The sequence below is a fragment of the Amblyomma maculatum genome, chromosome 2 (genome assembly GCF_055883805.1).
Source record: "Amblyomma maculatum isolate TAMU_Amacu chromosome 2, ASM5588380v1, whole genome shotgun sequence".
Lineage (NCBI taxonomy): Eukaryota > Metazoa > Arthropoda > Arachnida > Ixodida > Ixodidae > Amblyomma > Amblyomma maculatum.
In genome coordinates this window covers 96186328-96211270 of record NC_139345.1, presented here as the reverse complement: position 1 = coordinate 96211270, position 24943 = coordinate 96186328, and the positions used below count along the sequence as shown (strand labels likewise).

The 24943-nt window shown below is 42.9% G+C and overlaps 1 protein-coding gene across 1 annotated transcript in view; it reads right to left on the bottom strand.

The window, feature by feature from the left end:
- Positions 1–24943, bottom strand: part of LOC146199313 (NBAS subunit of NRZ tethering complex-like) — a 95883-nt gene that overhangs the window by 24360 nt on the left and 46580 nt on the right. Inside the window, exons 34-41 of the mRNA XM_084594782.1 lie at positions 24611–24706; positions 22640–22761; positions 20784–20934; positions 16113–16285; positions 6820–6952; positions 6072–6204; positions 4786–4877; positions 3143–3298 (exon numbers count right to left, since the gene is read on the bottom strand). Coding sequence (XP_084450908.1) covers positions 3143–3298; positions 4786–4877; positions 6072–6204; positions 6820–6952; positions 16113–16285; positions 20784–20934; positions 22640–22761; positions 24611–24706 — 1056 coding nt within the window. The remainder of the gene's footprint in view (positions 1–3142; positions 3299–4785; positions 4878–6071; positions 6205–6819; positions 6953–16112; positions 16286–20783; positions 20935–22639; positions 22762–24610; positions 24707–24943) is intronic.

The following is a 24943-nucleotide window of genomic DNA, read 5'->3' as shown; positions in this document are numbered from 1 at the left end:
ACTAATGCGGTGGCACATGGGGTTTAACTTTCCAAAGAGACCCAGGCTATGAGGGACACCACAGTGGAGTGCTCCAGACTAATTTTTACCTTGTGGGGACCTTTAACGGGCACTGCCATTGTGCAACACACAAGTACTTTTTGTGGTTTGCCTCCACTGGCTTGGTCAACTACGATATGGGGAAATGCCTACTTGCAGAATTTTATATGGGTTCCCAAAGAAGGACCAAGTTCATCACAGGATGGCAAGCGATTGTGTAAAAATCCCACCTTTATTTTTGTTTACTGGATGCCTGCATCGTCCTGCAGGGCATTACAGCAGGGGGACTAGATACTTTAAGTATGAATTGACATGTTAATTCAATGCATGGTTAAAAAGCACCCTTGGTTCCAATATTACATAGTGTTTGATGGCAAACTGTTCCAGTCCCGGAGAGCTCTAACAAAAAAAAAAAGAGTAGTAAAAGACGTCACAACTAAAAGAAAATCCCTTGGCCGTCAAGACGTGGTGCAGTTGCTTTAAAGGTCAACTCCGGTGGTTTTTCTATCATTCTGTGTTTTTGGTTGAATTACATTCCTCGGCACGTCCTGACTCGAACACAAAAAACCGTTTTTCGAAATTCCGATTAGAAGTGTTTTTAAGAAGAAAAAACAGCAAACCGAAACCGAAACTGCTTTCATGGCCAGAAACGACGTCACTCGTACGTGCGTTGGATGGTGAAAATAAAGTATGGAAATCATGAAGCATTGCATAAAATGTCTGAGGTAGTTCAATATAAACCTCACAATTTCATAATCATGCGGGAAGTGGACAGTAACGCCGGTATACTGTTTGTGACGTCAGAAACTCAGTGTTGCCAGCAGAAATAGTCTCAACTTAAGCCATGAAAATAGCATATTTTAAAGCCGTGTTGCGCGCGAACGGATTATCGTACGGCGCCCAAATTTTGTAGAATGCGTCAGGACGGAGAGGAGAATCTACAGTAAAATTTTTATTAGAATATGCGAATGTCAAAAAACCCCCGGAGTTGCCCTTTAATATAGTGCCTGGACATATTTTTCGCGGTTTATGCCTGTTCTACAAAAACAAATGTTGTGAAAGTTTTAACCTAACATTTCTACTGCCTACTGCATGATGCATGAACACTGCTACCCACACACCTCTGACATGCAAGTAATGGTAGCAGTGATGATGATGAGAGGACACCTGTCACTAAGCTGAAATATAAACTGTTGCAATGCTGAATATGAACTGTAAAATACTTCGCATGATTAAACTGCTAGTTTATTTGCATTCAAATTCGGCGCATAGATGACGTACCACCAATTATTTTTTTCAATACCATGTTTAAGTGATGTACAGTTAAAGCTGTATGTAATGAGCCTTCATGAAGTGAATTTCTTCACCTTACAAAGTTTTTCAATTCCCCAACACCATTCCCATTCAGATGCGTGTATTTGAAAACTCCATGTAAACAACATGTGGCGATAAACCTTGATATAGTGAACTAGCAGCACCAACTATATCTTAACTAGTGCTGAATTACTAGAAATTTGGCAAATCCCTGCAAGTTTCATGACAACTTAACACGAACTGATGTCAGGGGAGCGCCTACAATCGCAACGAGGGATCGCAGTTGATACATCATGCCGCATTTCAGTGCCGATGGCACATCTACGTGGCCAACGCAGCAGTCTCCGCTACTTTTACTTTTGGAATGTGGCACTATAGTAACATAATAATAATTGGCTTTTAGGAAAGAAAAGGCCCAGTATCTGTCACGCTTTTTTAACATCGACACCTGAACCACGCCATAAGGGAAGGGAGGAAGGTGGGAGTGAAAGCAGAGAAAGAGGTGCCTCTCTACAGAGTAATTTCGACCATCTGGGGATCTTTAACGTACACTGACATCGCACAGCACATGGACATTTCTCCGTTTCACCTCCATTGAGTAGTTCAGTGAAAATCAGAGTAGTTCAGTTGAGTGAATCAGTGAAAAATACAGGACAAAGAAAAAATGACACAGGGCAAGCAGCACGTGCCCGGCGCCACCACGTGGTTGCTTGCGATCTCTCATGTGTTGGTAGTTGGAATAGCGGAGAGCACTGGAGACGCGAGGTGAGAGAGTTGGTAGGCGAAAGAGAACATGCATGAACGTGAACTTAAGGCATAGGCATGTTTTTGCTCCGCGGCAGTGCAACCACGAGCCCTTTCCCCAGACTATCACTTCTCCGCCATGGGTTGATGGCCACCTAATATGGAATCATCTGCACGTGCTTACTGACGGAATAAAGTTTTTCTGCCTGTCTGCCCGCCCACCAAATTACTTGAATCTCACAGCTGCCAGAAGACTGGCGTGAAGCATTATTTTTTAAAATTTGTTTCGTGGTTTTAGTTTGAAACTGCCCAACATTATGGCGGCTGCTGCAACAAGATTGCCACAGCTTCTGCCAGTTAAATCTGATAGTGAATAGTGTCTATAGCTTTCAGTAATTCTGATTTAGAGTAAAAACTTTCAAGGCGGTTTCCCTTACATTCAACTCCCTTCAACTTCAACTTCAATTCCCTTACATTCAAGATTTTATTGTATTTTACAATTTCGTTACAACCAGGTTAAACTATGCTAGTCAAATTTTAGCAAAGTTTAATTACAAATCTGCATAATCTGCACCACTGGTGACTAAAAACAAGCAACTTTTGCATAGATGACACTTGTGGCACAATAAGGTGCCTATCCGTGGTACAATGTTTTTTACCTATTGTGCCACCAGTATCAATTATGCTTGCCTAGTTGCTTGCCAGGAGTCATTGATGGTACAGATGAAGCAAAATTCTAATTCTGATTGAATCAAGCAAGTACGTCATCCAAGCATAGTATTTAAAAAGGCAGATGATCATATGTCATAGCACGTCATCTGTGCATGAAATTTCAGTATAGGTGAGCGGCCAACTTGAAAAGTATGGATGAAAGAAAGGATGAAAGTGAGGATGAAAGAAAGTGTTCCCTTCCTTCCACCCTGCCCTTCTGCAAGGTAATTCTTTAGAATTCTTCCAGTCCAAGACAACTCATTCGTTACTTACTTCACTTTCTGAATTCCTGAGACTGTCAAATGATCAAAAGGCACAAGTAAACAAAGGATACCTCCTGCACCACTTGGCTGGCATCCAGATGAAGCAAGCGACCTGTGTCAGCTGGATCAAGAATGACGAGGGCCAAGAGCGAGAAGAAATAGGAGGCCACGCTCAGGACAACTGGAGTGCTTGGCAGGTTGAGGAAAAGATCTTCCACCTGGTCGAGCTGAAAAGTACGACCCTTGTTGCACAGCGAGTGCCAACAACCACAACTACTTGCTCACAAAGCAAGAAAGTAGTATATTTGTTCTAATTTATTATCATGTAGAATAAACACACTGCATGGAGTTTTGAAGATTGTCTGGAAAGCAAGTGCCTCCATAATTCAAGTAAACATGACCCAAGTAGAGAGGCTCACCAATAGTACAGGGCATGGACAGACAAAGAAAAAAAAAAATAACTGTCATAATATTAATTCAATGCCAGATAATGAAGAGGATGCCCGAGAGACACAGCACATGCAATGATTGTGCCTCTTAGCACAGAGTGTGTAGCCAAACCTCATTATCACATAGTCCATAACAAAACAACAGACTAAGAAAAAAAATCTCTTCTGGTAACGCAGCATATATTCCTCACATATATAATCAATTAACAAGTACAACACAGCAATTGAAGTGCTACTTCTACTTTATATTAATTGAAGGTCACAAGAAAACATTAAATAAGCACTCCGCAAGAAAAATACCTTCAGGAAACCCATGCAGCAGTTGCTATGAAATACTTGTATACTCGCAACATGAACCCACAGCTTTTCAAGAAAGATTTGCACACTTTGAGTTAAGTAATGTGCTTAAGTTGAAGAATTTGTGAAAACAAGAACTTTTATTTTTCTGCAGTAAGTTCACAAGATACTACACACAGGCCGCAGAGTTGTTCAACTCATTGAGGTATTCATATAAGCACGATTCCTGCTTGAGTGGTCGATGTTGTTAAGTTGGAAGTGGTAAAATCCGTAAACACTCAAAACAACAGGAACTACTAGCACTAAGGGATCTGCAAAATCAAGGATTGAGAACAAAATCTAAAATTTACTCATTATGTGATTCATTCTTATTATAAACATTTTTTCCTTCTGCTTAAAGTCTGTGTGGATCAAATTAAAGCTAAATGGTTTGTTGCCCACTGTTAATTTTCTATAGATTTCTGTAGGATTATGCAGAAAACAGTAATGCTGGTAGCAAAACTGCAGCATGCTTCTGATGAGCGATGTAAATAGGTACTCGTAGAGCCATGCAATAGTACACCTGTCCTTTCATAATGGCAGATTACATAAGCAAAACAGAATAAAATGACGCAAAAAAATGCTCTTTGTGATTACGACACCTGCATTTCCAAGCTTATCTTCTGAGAAAATATATTGTTTATTGCAGTCACTAGCTACATAAAGGAAAACGAACCCAGTTTTGATAACAGTGCTGCATTCACCTGAAACAAAAAAGTCCCTGCTATACATAGCTAACTGAAAAAAAAAAAATCCCTGCAATTCACTACATAACTGTGTACACAGTTCAAGTGAAGCGCATGCAACTGATCACATATTACTCAAGCCTATGCACACAGTTCAGTACACTATGGCCAAAAACAACGTAAACACTAAGCCTTTATAGGTATAGGTAAGGCAATGTTTACACAACAGAATGTACTACTTACATGCTTCACACCAAACAGGCAGCACATTGCCAAAAGCGTGTCCTCGGGAAAAAGGCCCTTGGCCAAACCAAGAAGGATGGAGGCACGGCTTTCTGGAAGTAAAGAAGCAGGCAACGATCAGCTGGACTGGTCAAGCTTAATGAAACGTTAAAGCTCACCAGTAACTTCCAGAGTAAAACATCACACGTAAAACTGCCGTGCAACAGTTCAAACGGCTTCAAACCACTTCTTGTCGAAAATTCTTATTCATGTGAAGTCAGTTGCACAGCATACCTGAGCAGACAACCATGGCTGTTAATGGCTTCTTCGCACAGCGGCTACATGAGTGTAGTAATCTGGCTGTCTGGAATAATACTATGGCGACCACTGTCCCTAGCGGCGAGACAGGGGTCGAGAAGCTTAGGCACCCTTAGGAGTCGATGCGATAACATTGCCATATAAATTACTATTGCTAATTAGCAGTGTTAAGTAGCAGCACAAAGTATACTAGGGGAAAGTAGTAGTGCTACTCAGTAGTGCTTATAGAGGTGCTAATTAGTGGTCTGAATTTCGACCTAAGCGTTGCTATAATGATATGTGTGGTTGCTGTCTACTCCAAGGTATAAGGCAGCGGCACAACCTCTAAACTATCGCACTGATGCAATGCTCCTCAGTGGCGTAGAGGTAGACCGCCTGGATTTCAGCTGAAAGGGCAATGATTTGATTCCCACTCGGGCACTTTTTTTCTGCAAGAGTGTTTTTCTTCTTCTTTCTCAGCAAGGCGAGCACTTCCCAAAAGTGGCTGAATGTAACTGTCACAACCAGTGACAGCATCACTCTGTTCAACAACCAGAACGTGATCCCAGGGCTTATGGTGAATAAGTGTTATAACACTACCGTGTTGCTACCGGATTTCCAAACAGGAACCTCCTGGTGCCCGCCAGATTTAATGATGAATAGGGTCTATAGAAGAGATTCTAAGCATCGTCCAAGCTCTGTTCACCTGTCCTGCATAAGTCTATTGAAAACGTCAAGTAATGCCGCTAAACAAATCTCTACTAGCAGTAGAGAATATCCGATGCCTCTCATTCCCATTTGAAAACTTCTTAAGGATTGCAGAGCATACATTTTGGATGAGACATTCACAACTACGTGTTCCGCAGACTGCACAGATTCATCAGCCCTTTGAGGCACTCTGTACACCATTGTGTACATAGCCAACTCGCAGCTCTTCCTCAGAGTGTTCTAAGAAGCTAGTACAAGAAAAACAAAACAAAGAAACATTACATTCCGAACTGAGTGCTTACCATAGGAGCACTGAGCAGATGGGGACTTGTCATCAATGGCTTCTGCTATCATGGACGCTCGAAGGACATTGAAAAGGTCAGCAATAATGGGGCTCCAATTGGGGCCCTCGCAATTCTCATGCGGCAGGCCATACTGCAAAAGGGAAGCCAAGCAAGCGCCAAAGTCGCAGCCCTTTGACGAAAACGGTATATGCACGTCAAGGCAAGAGAACGTGGCACAAAAAATGAAAAGTATTTCTCACACCAACCATTTTAGTGCAACGTGTCTAGAAATGCCAGCTATGCATTTGAAGCAAAGATGATGCAAAGAGAAGACACAGCTAATATGACACCATTGCCACTTCACTTGTACCATCAAAGTACGTTCATTCAGCCATTAACATAACACCATCACCTTTACAGCTGAAATGAGCTTGCAATGAAGGACAAGAGGGAAGCTGCTCCTGTCACAGATATAAGGTGCAAGAGCAAAATACTTGGGGCTGCTAGCTTAACATTAACTGGAAATAGGGAAAGGAATATTTGATAGTTTGTTACCACTTGCTAAGCTAGAAGGACACATCGCTCTGCTGTACGTGGTGTTGTAAGCAGCAGCCTATTAAGGCTCGTGTAACTATGGTTGTCGGGAGCACAACTGCTTGAGAAACTGAGCTTTTGTTCTTCCCAGCACTGGCTCAACTTCATTACTGCTTCCAAAGCACAATGTAAACATGCGAAGCAGTAGTTCCTAGCGTGCCAAAGTGCATACCTTGCTGGAGTAGACATCTCTGAAAACAGACTCGTAGACATCTGGGACCGCAAACAGCTTGAAATCACTGTTTGACCGCACCACAGAGGAGGTTCTCTCGAGTGGCTTTGGGCGTTTCACATTTGTCAGATTCCTGCAACAGTACCATTTCATGAAGAAAACTCCGCACAAGCAGAGGAAACGCAGGCTAGTTACATAATTGCACTGAGAAGTCTGACGCTATGAGAGCAGATGGAAGATAAATTTTTATAGGCAGTTTGCATGCATAAGGGCTTAATATATATCCTTGTTAATTTGACCTCGCCTATTGGGATAATTCAAACTAGAAGCATGGCCTCGGCTGTTGCCTATACAAGTCTTATGGCGTTGGGTGCACATTAATTAAAATATAAAGATATTCGTACCAGTTAATTCAAAGAGTGGGGTCACATGGTGATATGACCCGTGAAGCCAGCGGTTTCCAAACAGACCTCCCAAAATCTGAATTGCATATAAGGTGCAAGGGCTCCTCAGGTGTGCGGGCTATGGCAGGCTTGACAATGTTATGTAAGTCTCCAAATGCTGAAAACAGCCCAGAAGCATAGTTTCAGTTTTGCTTCTTTCAAATTCGTGCCATTCTGCTGCTGCCATTAGAGGCATGCACTGACCAACTTGAGACACTGCTTTGCATGTCACTGCTCTTTTAGTTTTATTTTTGGATGGTGTCACGCTGTTCTAGCATTTACGAATATGTCTCTCTCTTGCTTCTACATGCTTCCTCTGCTCTTCAAGTACACTGAACCATCATGTTTGGATGGTCTAGTACTTAAGTATGCTTTACAGTGCAGTGAAGCATACTCAAAATGCGACAGGGCCGTGTGTGAATAGGCATCCCTGCTACTGTCGCAGAACAGCGAAAAGAATTTTTAAAGCACTTTTAATTTTGGAGCAATTCTCTGATATTCCGAAAGCGTGCACAAAATAAGGTATTTGACACCAAGGCACAAATATAGAAGTATTCTGCACAGCGTGACAGTTGCAAATGTTAAAAAGGGTGGCCTGCCTACAAGTAAGTGCATCTTGTTCCACATGCATCTACTGGAGAGTGTGATTACAGATGCGACCGCCCACAAAGCAATAATATATTATATGCCTATGCATTATTTATACACACTATGGACCCTTTGCAAAACTCTGGAAGTCAGCTTCTCTGCACAGCAAAACCCCTAAACCATGGCGGCCAAACCTGTTTTGAGGGAAATAACAGGTGTAGTGCAGGAGACTTCGCTTGTGGCAACAACGCCCGCATCCATTTTCTGTACCCCTCTGCCTTGTGATGCTGTCACGATTAAGAACGCCCCTGATTCTCAAGTACCATTCATAGGTACCTTCTCCCTCCCCTCCCCCTTTTCAAAAGCAAAGGAATGCTGCTCGCCAGGTTTGTGCATGACATGAGGCTTGGTACAGAAATATTGTGCGCTGTACCAAACTTATGTCTTAACGGTGGGCTGTGCCGTCACCGTAAAGGGGTTTTTGCTAGGCAAGAAAGCTGACAAAAGGAGTTTTGCAACGGGTTATAGTAGAGAAAGATAACGAATTGTACAAGCAGATAAAAATTTTATTTCATGAAACCTGAACCTGCTGTGAAAGCTACTTCTGCAGGCTAGTGTTTGCATGCAAACCACGCTAATCACACCCACTTTTTTTTTTGTCCACAGTGCTAAGCTGCCTGTCGATAAATCTACTGTGTAGTCTATTTAGCTTTTACTTTTATAGCTGACAGCCTTTCTTGTAGGTAAAAGGATGAACTGTTGTAAAAACAACAATGTTCCAGCCATAAACACACTGCATATACACAGATGATTTGTTTATAAGGTTTAACGTCTTAAAGCAACTCGGGCAATGAGAGACACCATAGTAGAAGGTTTTGGAAATTTCGACTGCCTGGAGTTCTTTAATGTGCACTGACATCGCACAGCACATGGGCGCTTTGTTTTTTGCCATTATCAAAAAGCAGCCGTCGCAGCCAGGATATATACACAGATGAGCCCAGATACATCGAAAGCAGACTTTTAAAATTATTGACTATATCAAACATACAAATGGTCCCCTTAAAAACCCTGTGTAAAAGAACTGTAGAGCTGTGCTGTATGTCAAACTGCAATATTGACAGTCACTGGATATATCTAACTGCATGCTGCATTTTAGTAAATGGGCCTAACGGCACTCTTTGGTTACTTTCTGAATTCAGATCCTGGCTGGCTGAGCAGCCTTGGCTAAGTGCAGGCAGCACTGATGAGAAACAGCTTGGTGAGGCGAATGTAGCAATATATGAGGGTGGCCTTCGGTCTCCTGTATCATGCTATCATGTGTAAACAAAGCGTAGCGGAAACCCTTATTTTAATGAGTGCTTAATTTACTTAATAATATGATCAGTAGCAACTTGCTCCAAAAACTGTCTGCAATGGCTTTGATGTGAAGCAGGTTAGAACTAGCAATGCCTAGCAAGCGGTATGCTGCTGGTATGTCAACATCTGTCACTTCGTTGCAAAAAATGGATTGCTAACGCAGATGTAATGCATTCTTACTTCTAGATTACAGATAAGCTTGTCTACTGCCATCATTTTGTATATACAGTTAAAACTCCACGTAATGAACCTCATGTAGCGAATTCCTCGATATTATGAAGTTTTTCAATTCCAAACACAACACCACCCCCACTGAAGTGCTTGCATTTGAACACTCCATGTTACGAACATGCTGCGGCGGTTGACCTTGATATAACGAACTCGCAGCACCAACTATCTCTTAGCTACTGCTCAATAGCTGAAAATTTGGAAGAATCGCACAAGCTTCATGATGATAAAACACGAACTGATGAGGGAGGAATGTTTACAATAGAAACTAGCAACCACAATTGACACAAAGTGCCGTGTTTCAGCTTCGACGGCGAATCTACATGGCAAATGAGGCAGTCTCTGCTGCTTTCACTTTTGGAGCATGGCATTACAATACTTCATGCTCAAAAGCAGCGAAAAATAACAGACAGGGAAAAAAAGACTGGACATGATGATGATGATGATGATGATGGATTTTAATGGCGCAAGGGCGACTAAGGCCAAAGAGCGCCAAACTCAAGGTTAACGGTGTACTCAAGTTTATATAATGGAATAGTTGATTTTTCATGAAGGGATAAAAAAAGTTGTGTATAGGGCCTAAAAATGTATTCGCTCTGTAATATCGCTAAAAACAATGGTGTATAGGGCCTAAAATTCATTTGCGATATATAATGGACGCGCAATGTATAACTAGATGTATTAAAAGATCTCATCCGTCCTCTCAAGGAGGAGCGGGCTGAGACCCACGTCGATAAGAAATTTAATGTAAAAAGCCTACTTGTGATAAAAATTTAAGCACCTGCTTTAAAGGAAACATTGGGTTGTCACCAATAAAAATGGATGGGTGTGCAGGTATTTGATGAGTGAACAAGGAGGAAAAATGACGTCTTCTTTCTGGTTCCAGTTGTGCACATATGATTAAAACATGAATGACAGTGAGTCGATCACCACATCTCGAGCAGTGTCGTGCAGGAGAGTTCGTTAAAAGGTATGAGTGTGTAGTATGTGTATGACCTATTCTTAGCCTGCACAAGGCTACTTCTTTGAATCTGTCTCTTTTGTCTGTAGTGTACCTGCCTATGATAGGTTTTATAGTGTGTAGTTTATTTTCAGTCGCTGTGTCCCATTCCTCTTGCCACTGTTGTCGAATTTTGTTTTTAATGTGTGGCTTGAGGTCCTGGTATATTATTTTGTCGATGTCTGTAGTATTTCGACAGGCAGCTGACACAGCAAGCCTATCAGCCGCCTCGTTACCTGGTATGCTACGGTGGCCTGGCACCCAGCAAAGTGTAATTTTAAGTTGTAATTTATGGGCAGTGATAAGGATGTTAAATAGAGTATTCAGGACTGGGTTCTTATTGTGCCATTTCCAAGAAGTTAGGGAGGTTAAAACACTAAGGGAGTCTGTGTAGATGACCGATGACTGTATTTTGTTTTCTATAATGTGTCTCACAGCTAACAGGATACCGTGGGATTCTGCAGTAAATATACTTGTATGTCTGTTCAGTGTTTTTGTTAGTGAAAATTGTGGTCCATGTGCGGCACATGAGACTTGAGTCGACTTTGAAGCATCAGTGTAATACTCATTACAAATGTATTTTGCCTGCAGAGACATGAAGTGCTGTTGTATGGCTATAGGAAGGGCATGTTTTCCGACTTGAAGGAATGTTAGGTCGCAATTAACAGCGTGCATTTCCCACGGAGCGATGAAGTCTTTTATGGAAGTTGTATGGAGGCTGCCAACCGGGATGTCCAGATATTCAATATGAGTGGCTAGTCTTATTGGGTATGGTGGTGTTAGTGACGGTTTTCTTGTGAAGAGTTCTGTGTTAGCTGTGTCAAGCAGGAGCCGGCGACAAGGATGGTCCAGTTGAGACAATATTTTGGTAGCATATCTTACAGCAGTAAATTGTCTTCTTCGCTGTAATGACCATCGGTTAGCCTCTACATAGAGGCTAGCAATTGGGCTAGTTCGAAAAGCACCTGTGGCAAGGCGAAGGCCAAGGTGGTGCACTGGATCGAGCATTTTTAGGGCAGAAGGTGATGCTGACCCGTAAACCATTGAGCCATAGTCAATACGAGACAAAACTACGCTATTCAGAAGGCTCAAGAGGCAGTCACGATCTGTGCCCCAGGACTGGTGGGACAGAATTTTTAGCAGGTTCATTGCCTTTAGACATTTTAATCTCAGCTGTTTTATGTGTGATATGAAGGAAAGCTTTTCATCAAAAACTACACCGAGAAATTTATGTTCTTTTTGAACTGCAAGGCTCTGACCACTCAGTGTAATGTTGGGCTCAGGTCTAATGCCACGCTGCTTAGTGAAAAGCACGCAGATGGTCTTTGTCGTTGTCGTCAGCCCACCTAGACAGTTTGTTGACGCCTAGTTGAATCTGGCGTTCACAGATGGCCAGGTTGCAAGATTTGAAACTTATCTGGACGTCATCGACATATAAAGAATAAGAGATGGTTCTTGGCAGCACGCCTTTTAGCGAGTTCATTTTGACAATAAAAAGCGTGCAGCTGAGGACACCACCTTGAGGGACACCATTTTCCTGTACAAACAGCTTCGAGTATGTATTGCCAACACGAACTTTGAAGGTTCGTTCAGACAAGTAGCTTTTTAACGTGTTCAACATGTTCCCTGTGATACCGAGAGAGAAGAGGTCGCGGATGATACCATAGCGCTATGTGGTATCATATGCTTTTTCAAGATCGAAAAAGACAGATAGACAGTGTTGTTTGTGTACAAAAGCATCCCTTGCATAGGACTCAAATGCAATGAGCTGATCGTCTGTTGATCGCCCAGCCCTAAAACCAGCTTGGTTTGTGTCAAGGAGGCCATTGAATCCTAGGAAGTGAACAAGACGACGGTTTACCATTTTTTCGAAAAGCTTGCATAAGCAACTGGTTAGGGCAATTGGCCGATAGCTCGCTGCAAGTGTGGGTTCTTTGCCAGGTTTTAATATCGGGACAATGATTGCTTCCTTCCATGCTTGAGGAAAGCGTCCTGTGGCCTATATTTTATTATACAGGCAGAGTAGGGTTTCGAGGGTGTCCACATGGAGGTGCCTGAGCATTGCATATGTGATCCTGTCAGCACCAGCTGCTGTGTTCTTGCATGTGTCTAGTGCACTCTTCAGCTCCTGTAGTGTGAATGGGCTATTGTACCCTCCTGTGCATAGTCTCTTATCATGTATAGGTTTACTCTCTTCGGTCACCTTGTGCCGCAGAAAGGAATCTGTATAGTGTGCCGAGCTAAATATGTATTCAAAGTGTTTCCCTAGTGTGTCTGCTTGATGTTCTAGTGTGTCGCCATTGGTGCTGACAAGAGGTGTTGTGAGAGTGTTATATCCTTTCAGTGCTCTTATTCTGTTGTAGACTTTGTGTGCGTCAGTATAAGAGTTCACAGACGAAAGGAACGAGGCCCAGCTTTCTCGCTTGGCGATGCGTTGAACACGCCTGCCATTTGCCTTTGCTCGCTTAAAGGCAGTTAAGTTTTCAGCTGTGGGGTGTCGTCGCAAGTTCGACCATGCCTTGTTCTGAGCTTCACGAGCAGTCTTACATTCTGCATTCCACCAGGGTCTTCGTTTGTTTCGTGGCTTACTTGACGTTTGTGGGATGCATTTTTCTGCAGCTTCTATAATGTGCAGTGTGATCAAGCGCTGAGTTTCATCTACATCTAGACCACTAATGAATGAACAAGGCAGTGATGAGTGTTCCCTGAACATCTTCCAGTTGGCTGCATTTTCTTTGAATTTTCTGGGATTCGACACATTTTCATTTCCGTTCCCAGTATATTTTATTAAGATCGGAAAATGGTCACTTCCGTATAGATTGTTAATGGCAGTCCACTCTGTAGCTGCTAGGAACATCGAGGAGCCAATGGCTAGATCTATCGATGTGTAAGAGTTATGCGCTATATTGTAGTAAGTTAGCTGTTTCGTGTTTAGTAAGCATGATCCCGAGGACAATAAGAATTTTTCGATTAGAACACCTCGGGAGTCCGTTCTTGCACATCCCCATAATGGGTGGTGAGCATTAAAGTCTCCGACCAGCAACCAAGGTTCCGGAAGTTGACCAATCAATTTTTCAAAACTTTCGCTACTTAGCTTATAAGTTGGAGCAATATACAGGGAACATACCGTTGTTATTTTACCATAAACTAAGCTTCTGATTGCCACTGCCTCTAAGTCTGTGTTGAGTGAGATGTTTCGAGAGGGGATTGATTTTTGTGTTACAATGGCAACGCCACCAGAGGAGTGAGAGCTGCCTTGCCTGTCGTTCCTGAATACATTATATTGCTTAAGAAAATTTGAGTCTGCTGGTTTTAAATGGGTTTCTTGCAGACAAAGTATGTTTGGTTGATAGTCCGCAAGAATTTCATATATATCATCTAAATTTTTAAAGAGTCCTCGGCAGTTCCAATAAATGAGGAGCGCCATAATTAAAAGTTATTTAGGGGACAAGTTTAAACTTAGGTTTGTGGGTCCTTGGGACCTGTTATTGGGACTTTTCCCCTTCTTTTTCACTCCAGTGAGCTTTGCCGCCTAGGCAGCTGGGGTGAAGAAGTTGTGTCCATCACATCTTCAGATGCGGTGGACGACTGTGCAGAAAGCACAGGATTGTCAGTTTTAGGCTTCGACTCATGGGTCGAGGCCTTTGGGCCGGCTGACCTGGGGGTCCGCGCAGCCAGCTTTGCGGGTGGTGGTGGAGTAGCGCTAGCTGGCTCCACCGAGGGCGCAGGTGGCGCTGCCCTGGAAGAACTGTGTGCTTCCTGAGCAGGTGCCGACGACCGCTGTGATGCCGCACCCTGCTGCGTCACAACGGAGTAGTGTGGCTTTTGAGGAAGAGAAAGCCGCTTTCGTGCCTCTCCGTAAGATATGTTTTCGGTGACTTTCAGTGTAATTATTTCTTTTTCTTTTTTCCAGTACGGGCATGAGCGTGAATAAGCTGGGTGGTTACTTTCACAGTTTGAGCAGAGAAGCGGCTGTTCTTCGCAGTTGTCTGTAGAGTGTTCGTGCGAGGCACACTTTGCACATGTGAGTTGGCCACGGCAACTCTGAGAGCCATGGCCATATTTCTGACATTTGAAGCAACGGCGTGGGTTAGGGATGTAGGGCCTCAGTTTTATCTTTGTGTAGCCTACTTCGACAGATTCTGGGAGAGTGCTTGCAGCAAAGGTGAGTACAATGTGCTTTGTTTCTATCTCTTTGTTATCTCGTCTGATCTTTATCCGGTAAACATCTGTGACATTTTGTTCCTTCAGGCCTTCAAGAAGTTCTTGTTCACTCACGTACCTAAGGTCATCATCAGAGATGACTCCTCGGGCAGTGTTTAGTGATCGGTGCGGGCTAATCTGTACCGGTATTTCTCCAAATGATTCGACTGCACTTAGCTTCTGATACTGATGATTGTATATTAATTCTAGTAGCAGGTCACCGTTTCCAAGTTTCTTTATCTTATAGCCCTGGCCAATGGCCTCAGTCAACGTTCGAGAAACAACAAATGGGGACACAAGTCGTGCAGTGATTTCCTCGTGGTCACTGTGGACCACGTGGAAACGAGGAAAGTTGTTTATGTTCTTTGAGAAGAACATGGTGGTCTCGGTGCGCCCCCTTTTAGAAGGAGGACGATCGGGGTTAAGGAGTTTAGATGCCATAAAAAAGTATACTGTTCGGCTGCAGTGCCAGCCACCCACCATGGAGCCCAACGAGGGGACGGGACAGAAATTGTCAATTCCTGCCCACGTCAGCTGTACACCGTAACTATAACCCAATACTATGGCGTAACTCAGGGTAGCTAGCCACACAAGGTTAACCCTCGCCGCCTGGAAGTAGGAAGAAATGAAGAAGGTAAGAGAAGACAGGACAGTTGTAAGAGAGGGGATAGGAAAGTGAGAGATGGAGGGGAGGACAGGAAAAGGCGACTGCCGATTTCCCCCGGGTGGGTCAGCCCGGAGGTGCCGTCTGTGGGAAGCGTGGGCCAAAGTGGTGTGTTGCCTCCGCCGAGGGGCCTTAAAGGTCCAAACACTCGGCATCGGCTCAACCACCAGGATCCCCTTTTCCCCAGACACGGCGATGCCACGCACGGCTAAGCGTGGGTGCTGGGGTCCGTGGTGTTGCACAGTACACGCAAACACCTGCTTTAACAGGTGCCCCCTGCGGGGAAAAGACTGGACAGCCAGTGTGCATTCATTGCTGCCACTAGTGAGCTCCTGTGCGTCGGTAGCAGGAACAGCGGAGCCGGTTTCCCGGGGCCCAGCTGGGGCAATGGTGGTGGGCGAGCGAGTGGGAACATGAGCTAAGACGCAAGTGCATCCTCGCTCGGCGGCTGCATGAACGCATGCACTCTCCCCCAGTCTGACCCCTCTGCTATCCTCCGTTCTTCGTGGTTTGAAATAAGTGTGTACACATATATACACAGTACATATTGAGAAATACTGTAGTGCCACCACAAACCTTCTTTAGTTCTGTACAGCTTTTATTGAAGAGTGAATTAATTTCGCAAAAGTCCTTTGCAAAATGACACATTAATGTTTTCTTATGCTGTTCATCCTGCATTTGTACTAGTACTTGTATAGGTGCTCACAATCAATACATTTCAATAAGTGAAATGAGAAGAAAAACAACAACATGTACAGGCCCAACTGTATCCACCAACCTTAATGAATCAGTAAATCTGTCATGACCATACCTGACCGTAGTTTTCCAGAAGTCAGCACTGCCCAGAGTTGTCAGCATGGAACGCGTTTTTCCTGCTGTGAGGCCCACAAAGCCCCATGAATTCTCCTGGCTTTCATCCGACTTAACCGAGTCACCAGAACCCCATGAAGAAAGCACCTTGCCGTCCCTGTCAGGCAAGGGCCCCTTCGAAAAGTAAGACAACAGGAAATTACCACATAAAAAAAAATCCTAGTTACCAGCAAAACAGTATATAGCAAACTAGTTTTGTGGGAATTAACTTTCACTCAAAGAGAACACACAGCCCACAAATTTGAACAGTGAGATTATTAACTGCCACATGAAATATTCAAAAAGATAAATTTAGTGACAATATGTTTGGTAGTTAGCTTCTTGCCCCCCCTTTCCGCTCCCTGTATAGATGCTGGCGGGAGGGGGGAGGTGGTTACTGCATATTGAATGGTAGCAGACAATGTGTTAAAGCCTAACCAACTTAGAAATAAAAAATCTAAAGGAATGTCATAACTGATATGCATTAAAACTAGGGATGTGCACATATTGAATTTTTCCAAAAAGAATTCAATAAGGATATGAAGCAAAAATGCTTTCGGCATCGACTATTCCTTCAGTGCAAAAAAAAAAAAAAATCAGAAAAGAGAGAAACAGGTGAGTACCATGCACACACATGCACACACACATGCACAGGCGCGCGTACACACACAAATGTTAAAGTGGTAAAGTGGTAAAGTCCACAACCTGTATCGTGGCGACACAAAATGGGTAACAAAACTAAATCTATAAATAACACATAAATGGAAAAAAATCTTGCTAATTCAGACTACCGAGGGTCAAGAAGAAGTGGCCAAATTATATGAAGGTCAACTTACAAAAATGCGCCCCTCGCCGTCTTTGTTATTGAAAAAAAGAAAAAAAGCTACCAAAAGTTCAAGAATGAGATCAAGCCTAGTGAAGAGGCTCCATTGCACTAACACTAACTCATGAAGAGCACGCAGTTTAGGTGAGTTGAGAGACCAACATGGACATAAGTGAGGGGTATGCATGTTTGGTTTATAATGGCAAGAGTGCTTCTAAAAAGCGAAAAATGAATAGTGAGGCACCAGTCGCTGTGTGGGAATACCATGCAGCTCAATTTGGATGGCTGGCAAAAACGCAGCCAATAGTCATCATTGCTCACAGTGAAGTTCACAAACCAAATGTATGTGGCCAAGCTATTGCTTAGTGACAGGGTCTACCCATCATTGAAGTGCTTGCCACTATGTGCACGTTGGAGGTGCGTGGATTACAATGCACCATGAAAAGGATGGATTTTTTCCTAGACTTCTAGCCCTGCTAATGAGAACTCAGCTTTCGGACCTCCTTTGGGAGCCCAATGCGAACTTTTGCAAGGGCTCTCACACTAGAAAAGTTGCGGAGATGATAGGATGAGCGCTACGGCGGTTGTGATACGGAAGGTCTGCCATCGTGTTCTCATCACGTGTGGTATGTGGAAAGGCCCAAACCTACAGGTACCCCGCATCTGCCAGACATCACCACCATTGCTTATTCTGAAGCACCAACAAGTAGCCACTTTTGTGTACACAGGCTGATGTGTAGCAGGCAAAGTATGCATTCAAGGCAGTGGAGTACAGAATCAGCAGGCACTCGGAAGTTTCGAGAGGCTTTCTGGAACTACAAAACGAGCGTTTTTCTCTTATCGTGCTGTAAAGGTGACAGCTACTACATGAAGCAAGTTATCACCGGAAAATGTGCTCTTCAGAAAAAATAAAGAAAAGAAAAGAAGCAAATATGGTGCTAATGGGTGTCAAGCTTAAAGCTATTGGCGTTCGTGTGACATTGCTGCTAAAAAAATCATTATTTTTGTAGTTACCATTCTAGGCCTATTACAGCCAATGAATCAGTTCTGCTATAGGCAGTGCTCGTGTGGTTGGAAAGTTGTCGCATGATGGTTGTTGTCCTCATTCAAGACTACAGGTGTAAATGACATGAATGGATAACAAAAAGAAGTGTGAATGACGCACTGCATTCATGCTTTGCTGTTTGAATTTCTTTCCATTCCACATGTGCCTAGGTGGTAACAACATGCAAATCCGTGCTGACAAGAAATTCGAATAATGTAACGCGTAGGCACAGCACTGCTTGAATTCATTTTTAATGCGGCATTGCCGGTCATAAACCTAGTTCCTGGTGCAAAGTCAATCCATAACTGGTGCATGTTCACCTGCCATACGATCAAATGTTTTGTCATTTGCGCAGTTAAAAAAGACAGAGGCCACCAGCTCAGGAAACAAATTGCTTCTGATTGCTTACTGTAATTAAATATATCTGCTACTTTTCCGTGCATTCAAAAAGACGTTGAAATCTATCATGTGTCAGTGTTTAATGGGGATATCAGATGTCCTTTCCCAAACATGCTCGCGCGGAAGCGAGCTCTTTGATAAAGGAACACCCTTTCTGCTCTCGACTACTCTCAAGCGGCCTAGCTCTTTTTGAACTGGAAAGAAAAAGGCAAATATATTTAGCTGTAATGTCTAGAAAATGGCTGCAAATAGTTTTCATATGATGCAACTTACTGAGCAGTTTCTGTGATTAACAATCTCCCTCCAGCCGTTCACCATATCTTAGTTCAGTCGAGAAGGTAACCTTTTCTTCAGTGTGAAAAATAATGTTTAGTGATTTTGTACATCAATTTGCTTTATCGAAATCACAGAGGGGGAGAACAATATACAGTCAAACCTGGATATATCAAACCTGAATAATTCAAATTTTGGTTATATCGAATTCACAAAATATCCCCTTGAAAATCCCATGTAAAAGTATTGGAAAGCTGTGTCCTATATCGAACTCCAATTTCACCGGTCATTCGATATATCGAACTCCGCACCACGCACTGAAAGGTGCGCCTTCCCCACAGCGAATCGCATAACCCTTGGCCATTTGTCGCATGACGTTTTGCAAGCCACGTGCAGAAGGAACGAGAAAGAACCGGTTCAGCGACGGCCGTCTAGGCCGGCGCCATGCCCTTTTCCCAAATGCGCTCGCATCTGCGGTGATCGTTTGTCGTGCGCCAGCACGTGAAGTTTGCAAGCCATGTGCGTGAAGGAACGAGACAGAACTGGTTTGGCAATGGCCGGGACAGAGTAGATGCAGCCAATGCAGCCGCGCAAGGGTGTGCCCATTCTTTCAAACTTTGTCTCTCCCCTTCCTTTCTCTTTCCCGGTCTTCGTTTGCAGCAGCACGCACTACGCATGTGCCGACAAGCCAGCTTAGCCTGTGGCAGACAGAACGTCAGACGCTTTCTCCAGTGTGAGCTGTGAAATCTCTGTGCACGGTGGGTGACATGCGATGCGCGTCTTATGTCGTCGAGCTGAATGTGCGGCGCAGCGATGATGCCTGCGGATGTTAAGAAGCAACAGACTTTTTTTTTTGCAAGAGTCGTCCATCCTTGTCGTCGTGCTAAACGTGCGCCGTAGTGCAAGCTATGGCGGCTGCGGGCGTTAAGAAGCTGCAGATCTTTTTTTTTTTTTTTTTGCCAGTTGCCTATTCTTGCATCTATGAATCAAGTAAAGTGCACGGACAGCTGCGATCATGACACCGGCTTTCATCATTGTTCGCTTCAAACAGCATTTGCAGCTGTGATGCTTTCCAATAATTTTGTGGCAGTGGACTCCGCCCGCTCCAAGCGCGGCGCGATAAATCGAACCAGGCTTGTGCAATCGAGCCATCACGGGCACCCTGCCAAGTTCGCTTCCCGCAAACGCAGGAGTTAGCATCTAAAGTATAGTCAAAAGATAAACATTGACTTTATTGCTGTGCAGCATATTGGCGCGCTGCCAATAAATGAGCTGTGGATGCGACGGCCGTAGGAAGGGATGTGCTACCGACTAACCCTTTTTATTATTATTTTTTTAATTCTTGGCGGCAGAAGTGGAGGGTGGGTTCATTATTCGAGTGGGTTAAATATGCGACAAATACAGTATGGTAGTATCATTTTTCATGATCGCAAGTGGCGTCTCAAGCTAATTTCTGTATATCGAATTATCGATGTATCGAACTAGTTCGCAATCTTTTTCGAATTCAATATATCCGGGTTAGACTGTAGCATCAATGTGTGGTGGTGCAAGAATATTCCTGCATTATCCGCATGCACATGCAAATACTTGCATGGTGGTAAAGGACTAAATAAAAAAAGGATTTAAAAGCTTCGTGCCTGGAGAATGTTTGGGCACCACAACGCACCAGTGACCTGTAGTTACTGAAGCACATGAGAAAACTTCCCAGCTACAAGCTAAAAGCCGCAGCGGAGTTGCCTGTGGGCACCCCCAATGGGACACTTGCACCGCCACAGAGGTGCTCTCATTGGTGCCGGAGATACTAGTTACATCTGCAGGGTGCCTATAGCGGTGTCCGAGAGTGACAAGTCCGAACAATAAATGACGGAGAAGAAAGAGAAGAGGCTGCCTTTGTACTGCTTCACAGGCATTGTGGTATATACTGCCTTGGTTGTATTTATGAAAACTGGTGCAGTATTCAACCACTGGCAGTTCTCGAATAACAATTTCTAGATCGAACCGAATACGAACCGAACATTTGCACTCTCTTGATTAAAATGCAAGAAACAGATGCGGGGACGTGGGGGAAGACAGATGTGACAAAGAACCCTCACCGATTCTTTGCTGGTGCTGCTAGACAGCTCCTCTTGGGGAATGTCTAGTCGCTGGTAGATCTCCTGCAGTTCTAACATCTGAGTGGCCTTCAGGAGCTTGTCCACTACAGTGTCAGGGCAGTAGCAGAGGGAGAATGCAAGCAGCTTCTGCCTGGAGAATTTTATTTAGACAATTTTTTTTTGAAGAGGAGAAGAAAGAAAATGAACACAATTGAAAGTTGGGAAACAATGCAACAAAACAAATAAGCTCGTCAGATCACAACAGAAACAAAATATGTACAGCCTGCCCTTCACATACAATGCCACCTTGAGCTACAAATAACTAACCTACATAACTGTTTTATTTGTTTATTTATGCATACTGCTGCCTTAACATTAAGACACCGCAAGGCGTACTATAAGTAATGAATGGAAGATAAACAAGGGAACTGAAATGCCGAAACAGAGACATGAACATGTTACCTCCTGAAGGAGAGACAAAGGCCAGGTTGACTACACTTCTAAAGAATAGAAGTAAAATTAACCTAGCTCGGTTACGAGCTTCACCTGTGTAGGATCTCTTTTTGCTGTTTGTGTTTCAACTGTCTGGTTTGGGTTTCAGTTGTTGCCAATAGCGCATGACAACAGTCAAACAAGCAAGCAGAAGTGAAATAATAGACACATTCTCTGAGTTATACAAGGCTCAACAAGAGGTACAAATGTAGAAATGCAAACTTGTCAGATAACTAGACAATTGGTGAACAAAGTCATTAGCTGGCACTTTCAGCAGAAACCCATCAAACTCATTCCACTGCTTGACTGTAGAAAGAAAAGGAATATTTGAAATAATTCACATGTTATTTCAATGACGCTATGTTTACTGTTTCAGAACATCAGGTAGTAAGAGAGGAAGAGCGGGAAAAATGAGATGGGCAATATGATAATACTTGAATTTACAACCTTGCGGCAGGTGATAAGACGTTCACATGTGTGCCAATGTAATAAGTCAGGAGTCTCCAGGTGTGGGGATTAAGAAATGAAGTAGTATTCATAGCCACGTTGCACTCAAGCTAAAGAGGTACCTCCACAAGATGTAAACAAAAATTTTATAACTGAAATAAAGAAAATGGCACTAAGAAACAATAAGAGAGGGACAAAAGGTATTTTAGAGTTCCTTTCTTTTTTTTTTTTAACACAGCAGGAAGACCCGCTTAGTAGGTAGCCATTTAACTACAAGACAGCATATTCAAGGCCATGTCATCACCAAAAACTGATGTAGTAAAGATCCTTATATACTAGTAAAGATTTTTGCTGGTCTGAGTGACTTTAGTACAAAGGGGTTTTACTGTATGATATTTTCACTTATGTGGTGGATGCACTCCAGTAATAAATGCAAAAATTATTTCGTTTGTCAAAATAAAAATTTTCACTCATATATATCAGCCAACATAATAAAAATGAAAACCTGCAAACAACATAAACTATCCATCCCTTCCTTTTTCTATTTTTGTCATCTCTGTCATGCTAGATGCTTCTGTGACAAGTAATAAAAATAAACAAACACTCCCCACAACATTTGTGTGAACTTTTGGAACTGGGTTCATTGTGCAAATAATGAGTATTTAAAACCATAAACTTGAAGAGTATGAAAAAAGCTGTCAGGAGTAACAGCGTGTGGTAAAAAATGTGCATAGTAAATAGGCAAAGGAAATATTAATGGGAAATATTAATGGGCAGATGGGAATTAGCCACAAAACATCTTGAATTAAAGAAACACCACTATGATAAGTTTTCAAATTAAGATGTGCCTACAGTCACATGCGTAAATGATAAGACACTGAAAAATAAAAAGAAAGAAAAAGGAAAAGAAAACATACCTGGCCACAACATCCGGAAACTCAGCACACTCTCCCAGACTCTGGCAGATTCTCCATCCTTCTGAATGGCTTCCAGCCACCACCTTTTCACAAATCTCGTAGCATTGCTTGTAGTCTGCGTCCTATATCAAAACAGAAATCGAACCGTGGACTTCCACAAATCTTGTTTTGCTCTTTAAGTGACCCAAGTTCAATATCTCATATTAGTAATAGTTACTGGCAGTATTCAATAAAACCCTGCTAACGACTTCCAACAAGCAATACCATGTTTATCATGTGCTATAAGTGAACTTTAAGCAACTCATGTCAGCCTTTTTGCCTTGTTTATTTTGACCTCTCACTACCTTTCATGGCGTATGCTGCCTTGAGAATAAGAATAAGACAACACTACTGGCCTAGGCTTAGCATGACAACAGAGGGAAATGCATTAATGAGCAAGACGAAGAGAAAGGTTTACATAAAATTGTCGAAACGGAACGAAAGTGGCCAATGATTGTTCATTTGTATCTGGGTGCAGATTAGCTTCGCTGTTTAAAGCTGGGCAATATTGTTGCAGGCAAAGAAATATATATCAGAAACTTTTTCGGTGCCCCTTTAAGTAATTCTTTAATGCCCCAGCAATGACTTCTTTTAATGTCTTCACCTTGAAAAGAATAAGGTGGGTGAGCTCCAGAAGTGAAATGACATACAGAAGTGAAAAGGCATAAATACACAACCTACGCTTTAGCTGAATGTTCTTGCAGGTTAGTTAGCGGTTCATTTCTAAGAAGGTTGAAACTGTGCAAATGGGACCAGACAAGAGGCAACGAAAGGAATACTGCGTTCATGATGCTGCATTTATTTCTTTGATTCTTGCCCTAGCCGCACAGCCTCCAAATTTCCCCGCAAAAACCTACAATTTAAAAGAAAAAAAGAAGTGCCAGTTAGAAACAAAAATACTGGAGTCATGTGCGCGCGAACGATGCCACAGATATTGATGGTGAAAAGTCATGCTGCCAGTGGTTTGCTTCTGTTACACCGGCTGCTACATCCTTACATCCCTTTTACCCATAGTTGTGTTGAGGTGCGCCCGTGCGATTTCACTGTGCATAGCAATGCTTTAAAATCTTACTTGTGTAGATGTTAAAACACATTTTGTTTTGACACTTTCGACAGTTTGCAGTACAAGTGTGCAAGCATTTGAGATCACATAGGCATTTTCATAGAACACTAAAGACGTACAGTAACGAAGTTGAATGCTCCTAACTGAAACATGTACAGCGACTTTGAATAAACTTGAATGTGAGGTACTAATGTGCCAAGCAAGTGAGGCTTTCCCCAAACACTACATTTCTCTATGTATAGTAGCACATATAGCATCGTTTTAAATCAATTTTATCCTGCATAGGAATGATTCCTTCTTTTCTCAATCATCACGACTCAGCAGAGAGGAGAAAACAACAAAATCAAACTTTCTCGTCACAGAGCTCGACACCACTTGGTACTAAACAGAAGGCCGGGATGCCCCATTTCAGCACCATTACTGCAAGAATGTCATTGTTCCGTCAAATAGGTTCCTCTAAATGTCACCTATAAAATGGAAGTCCCTACTAGGTGAAAACGCTGCTGGTTGATTGGCATCACTTGAATCCCCTCTTGGTATGGTTCTGACAGTCTTAGGCAAGCCCTGCTTAAAACAGCAAAGCCTGCTACCTTTTTTTTTAATCTGCACCCAGAAATCCACGATGCCTCTTAATGTTTAAAGCACAGAAACAAAAATGCATCGTTAAGTGTGGGGAAAAAGCAGTGTGGTCTAAGGATATCGAAATTGCGACTAGTCATTGTGGCTATGCAACCTAACACTCTTAGCTGCTTTGGATGTGTGACCTGATATTTTTTTGAATAGGAATCCTTAGGGTCACCTTTTGCATTCCTGTGGCATTTCTCAGGTGCGATAGAAATAAGAGTGGGGAATGTCTCCCATTAACATACCTCGAAGGCAGCATCCGCGAGTAAAGAAAGCACAGCACCTTCCCGACGCGCCGTGTCCTCGCCATAGAGGTGCAGAAGTTCTGCAAGCTTCAGCAGCTGGATAAAGGCAGTGAGGGAGAGAGAGAAAGAAAAAATGGTTTCACCTTCAGACAACTGCAAAAGCTACTCACATTTAGATGCAAGTTAAACAAAAAGAATTCTGTGAAACCAAGTTAATTTACAACACTTGTTCAGTGGCAGGTCTTATATTTGACAGAAATGAATAAGGGTTTAGCATCTGCCAGAAAATGCATAGACAAGCAGCTGGCATAAATGTGATATTGAAAAAACGGC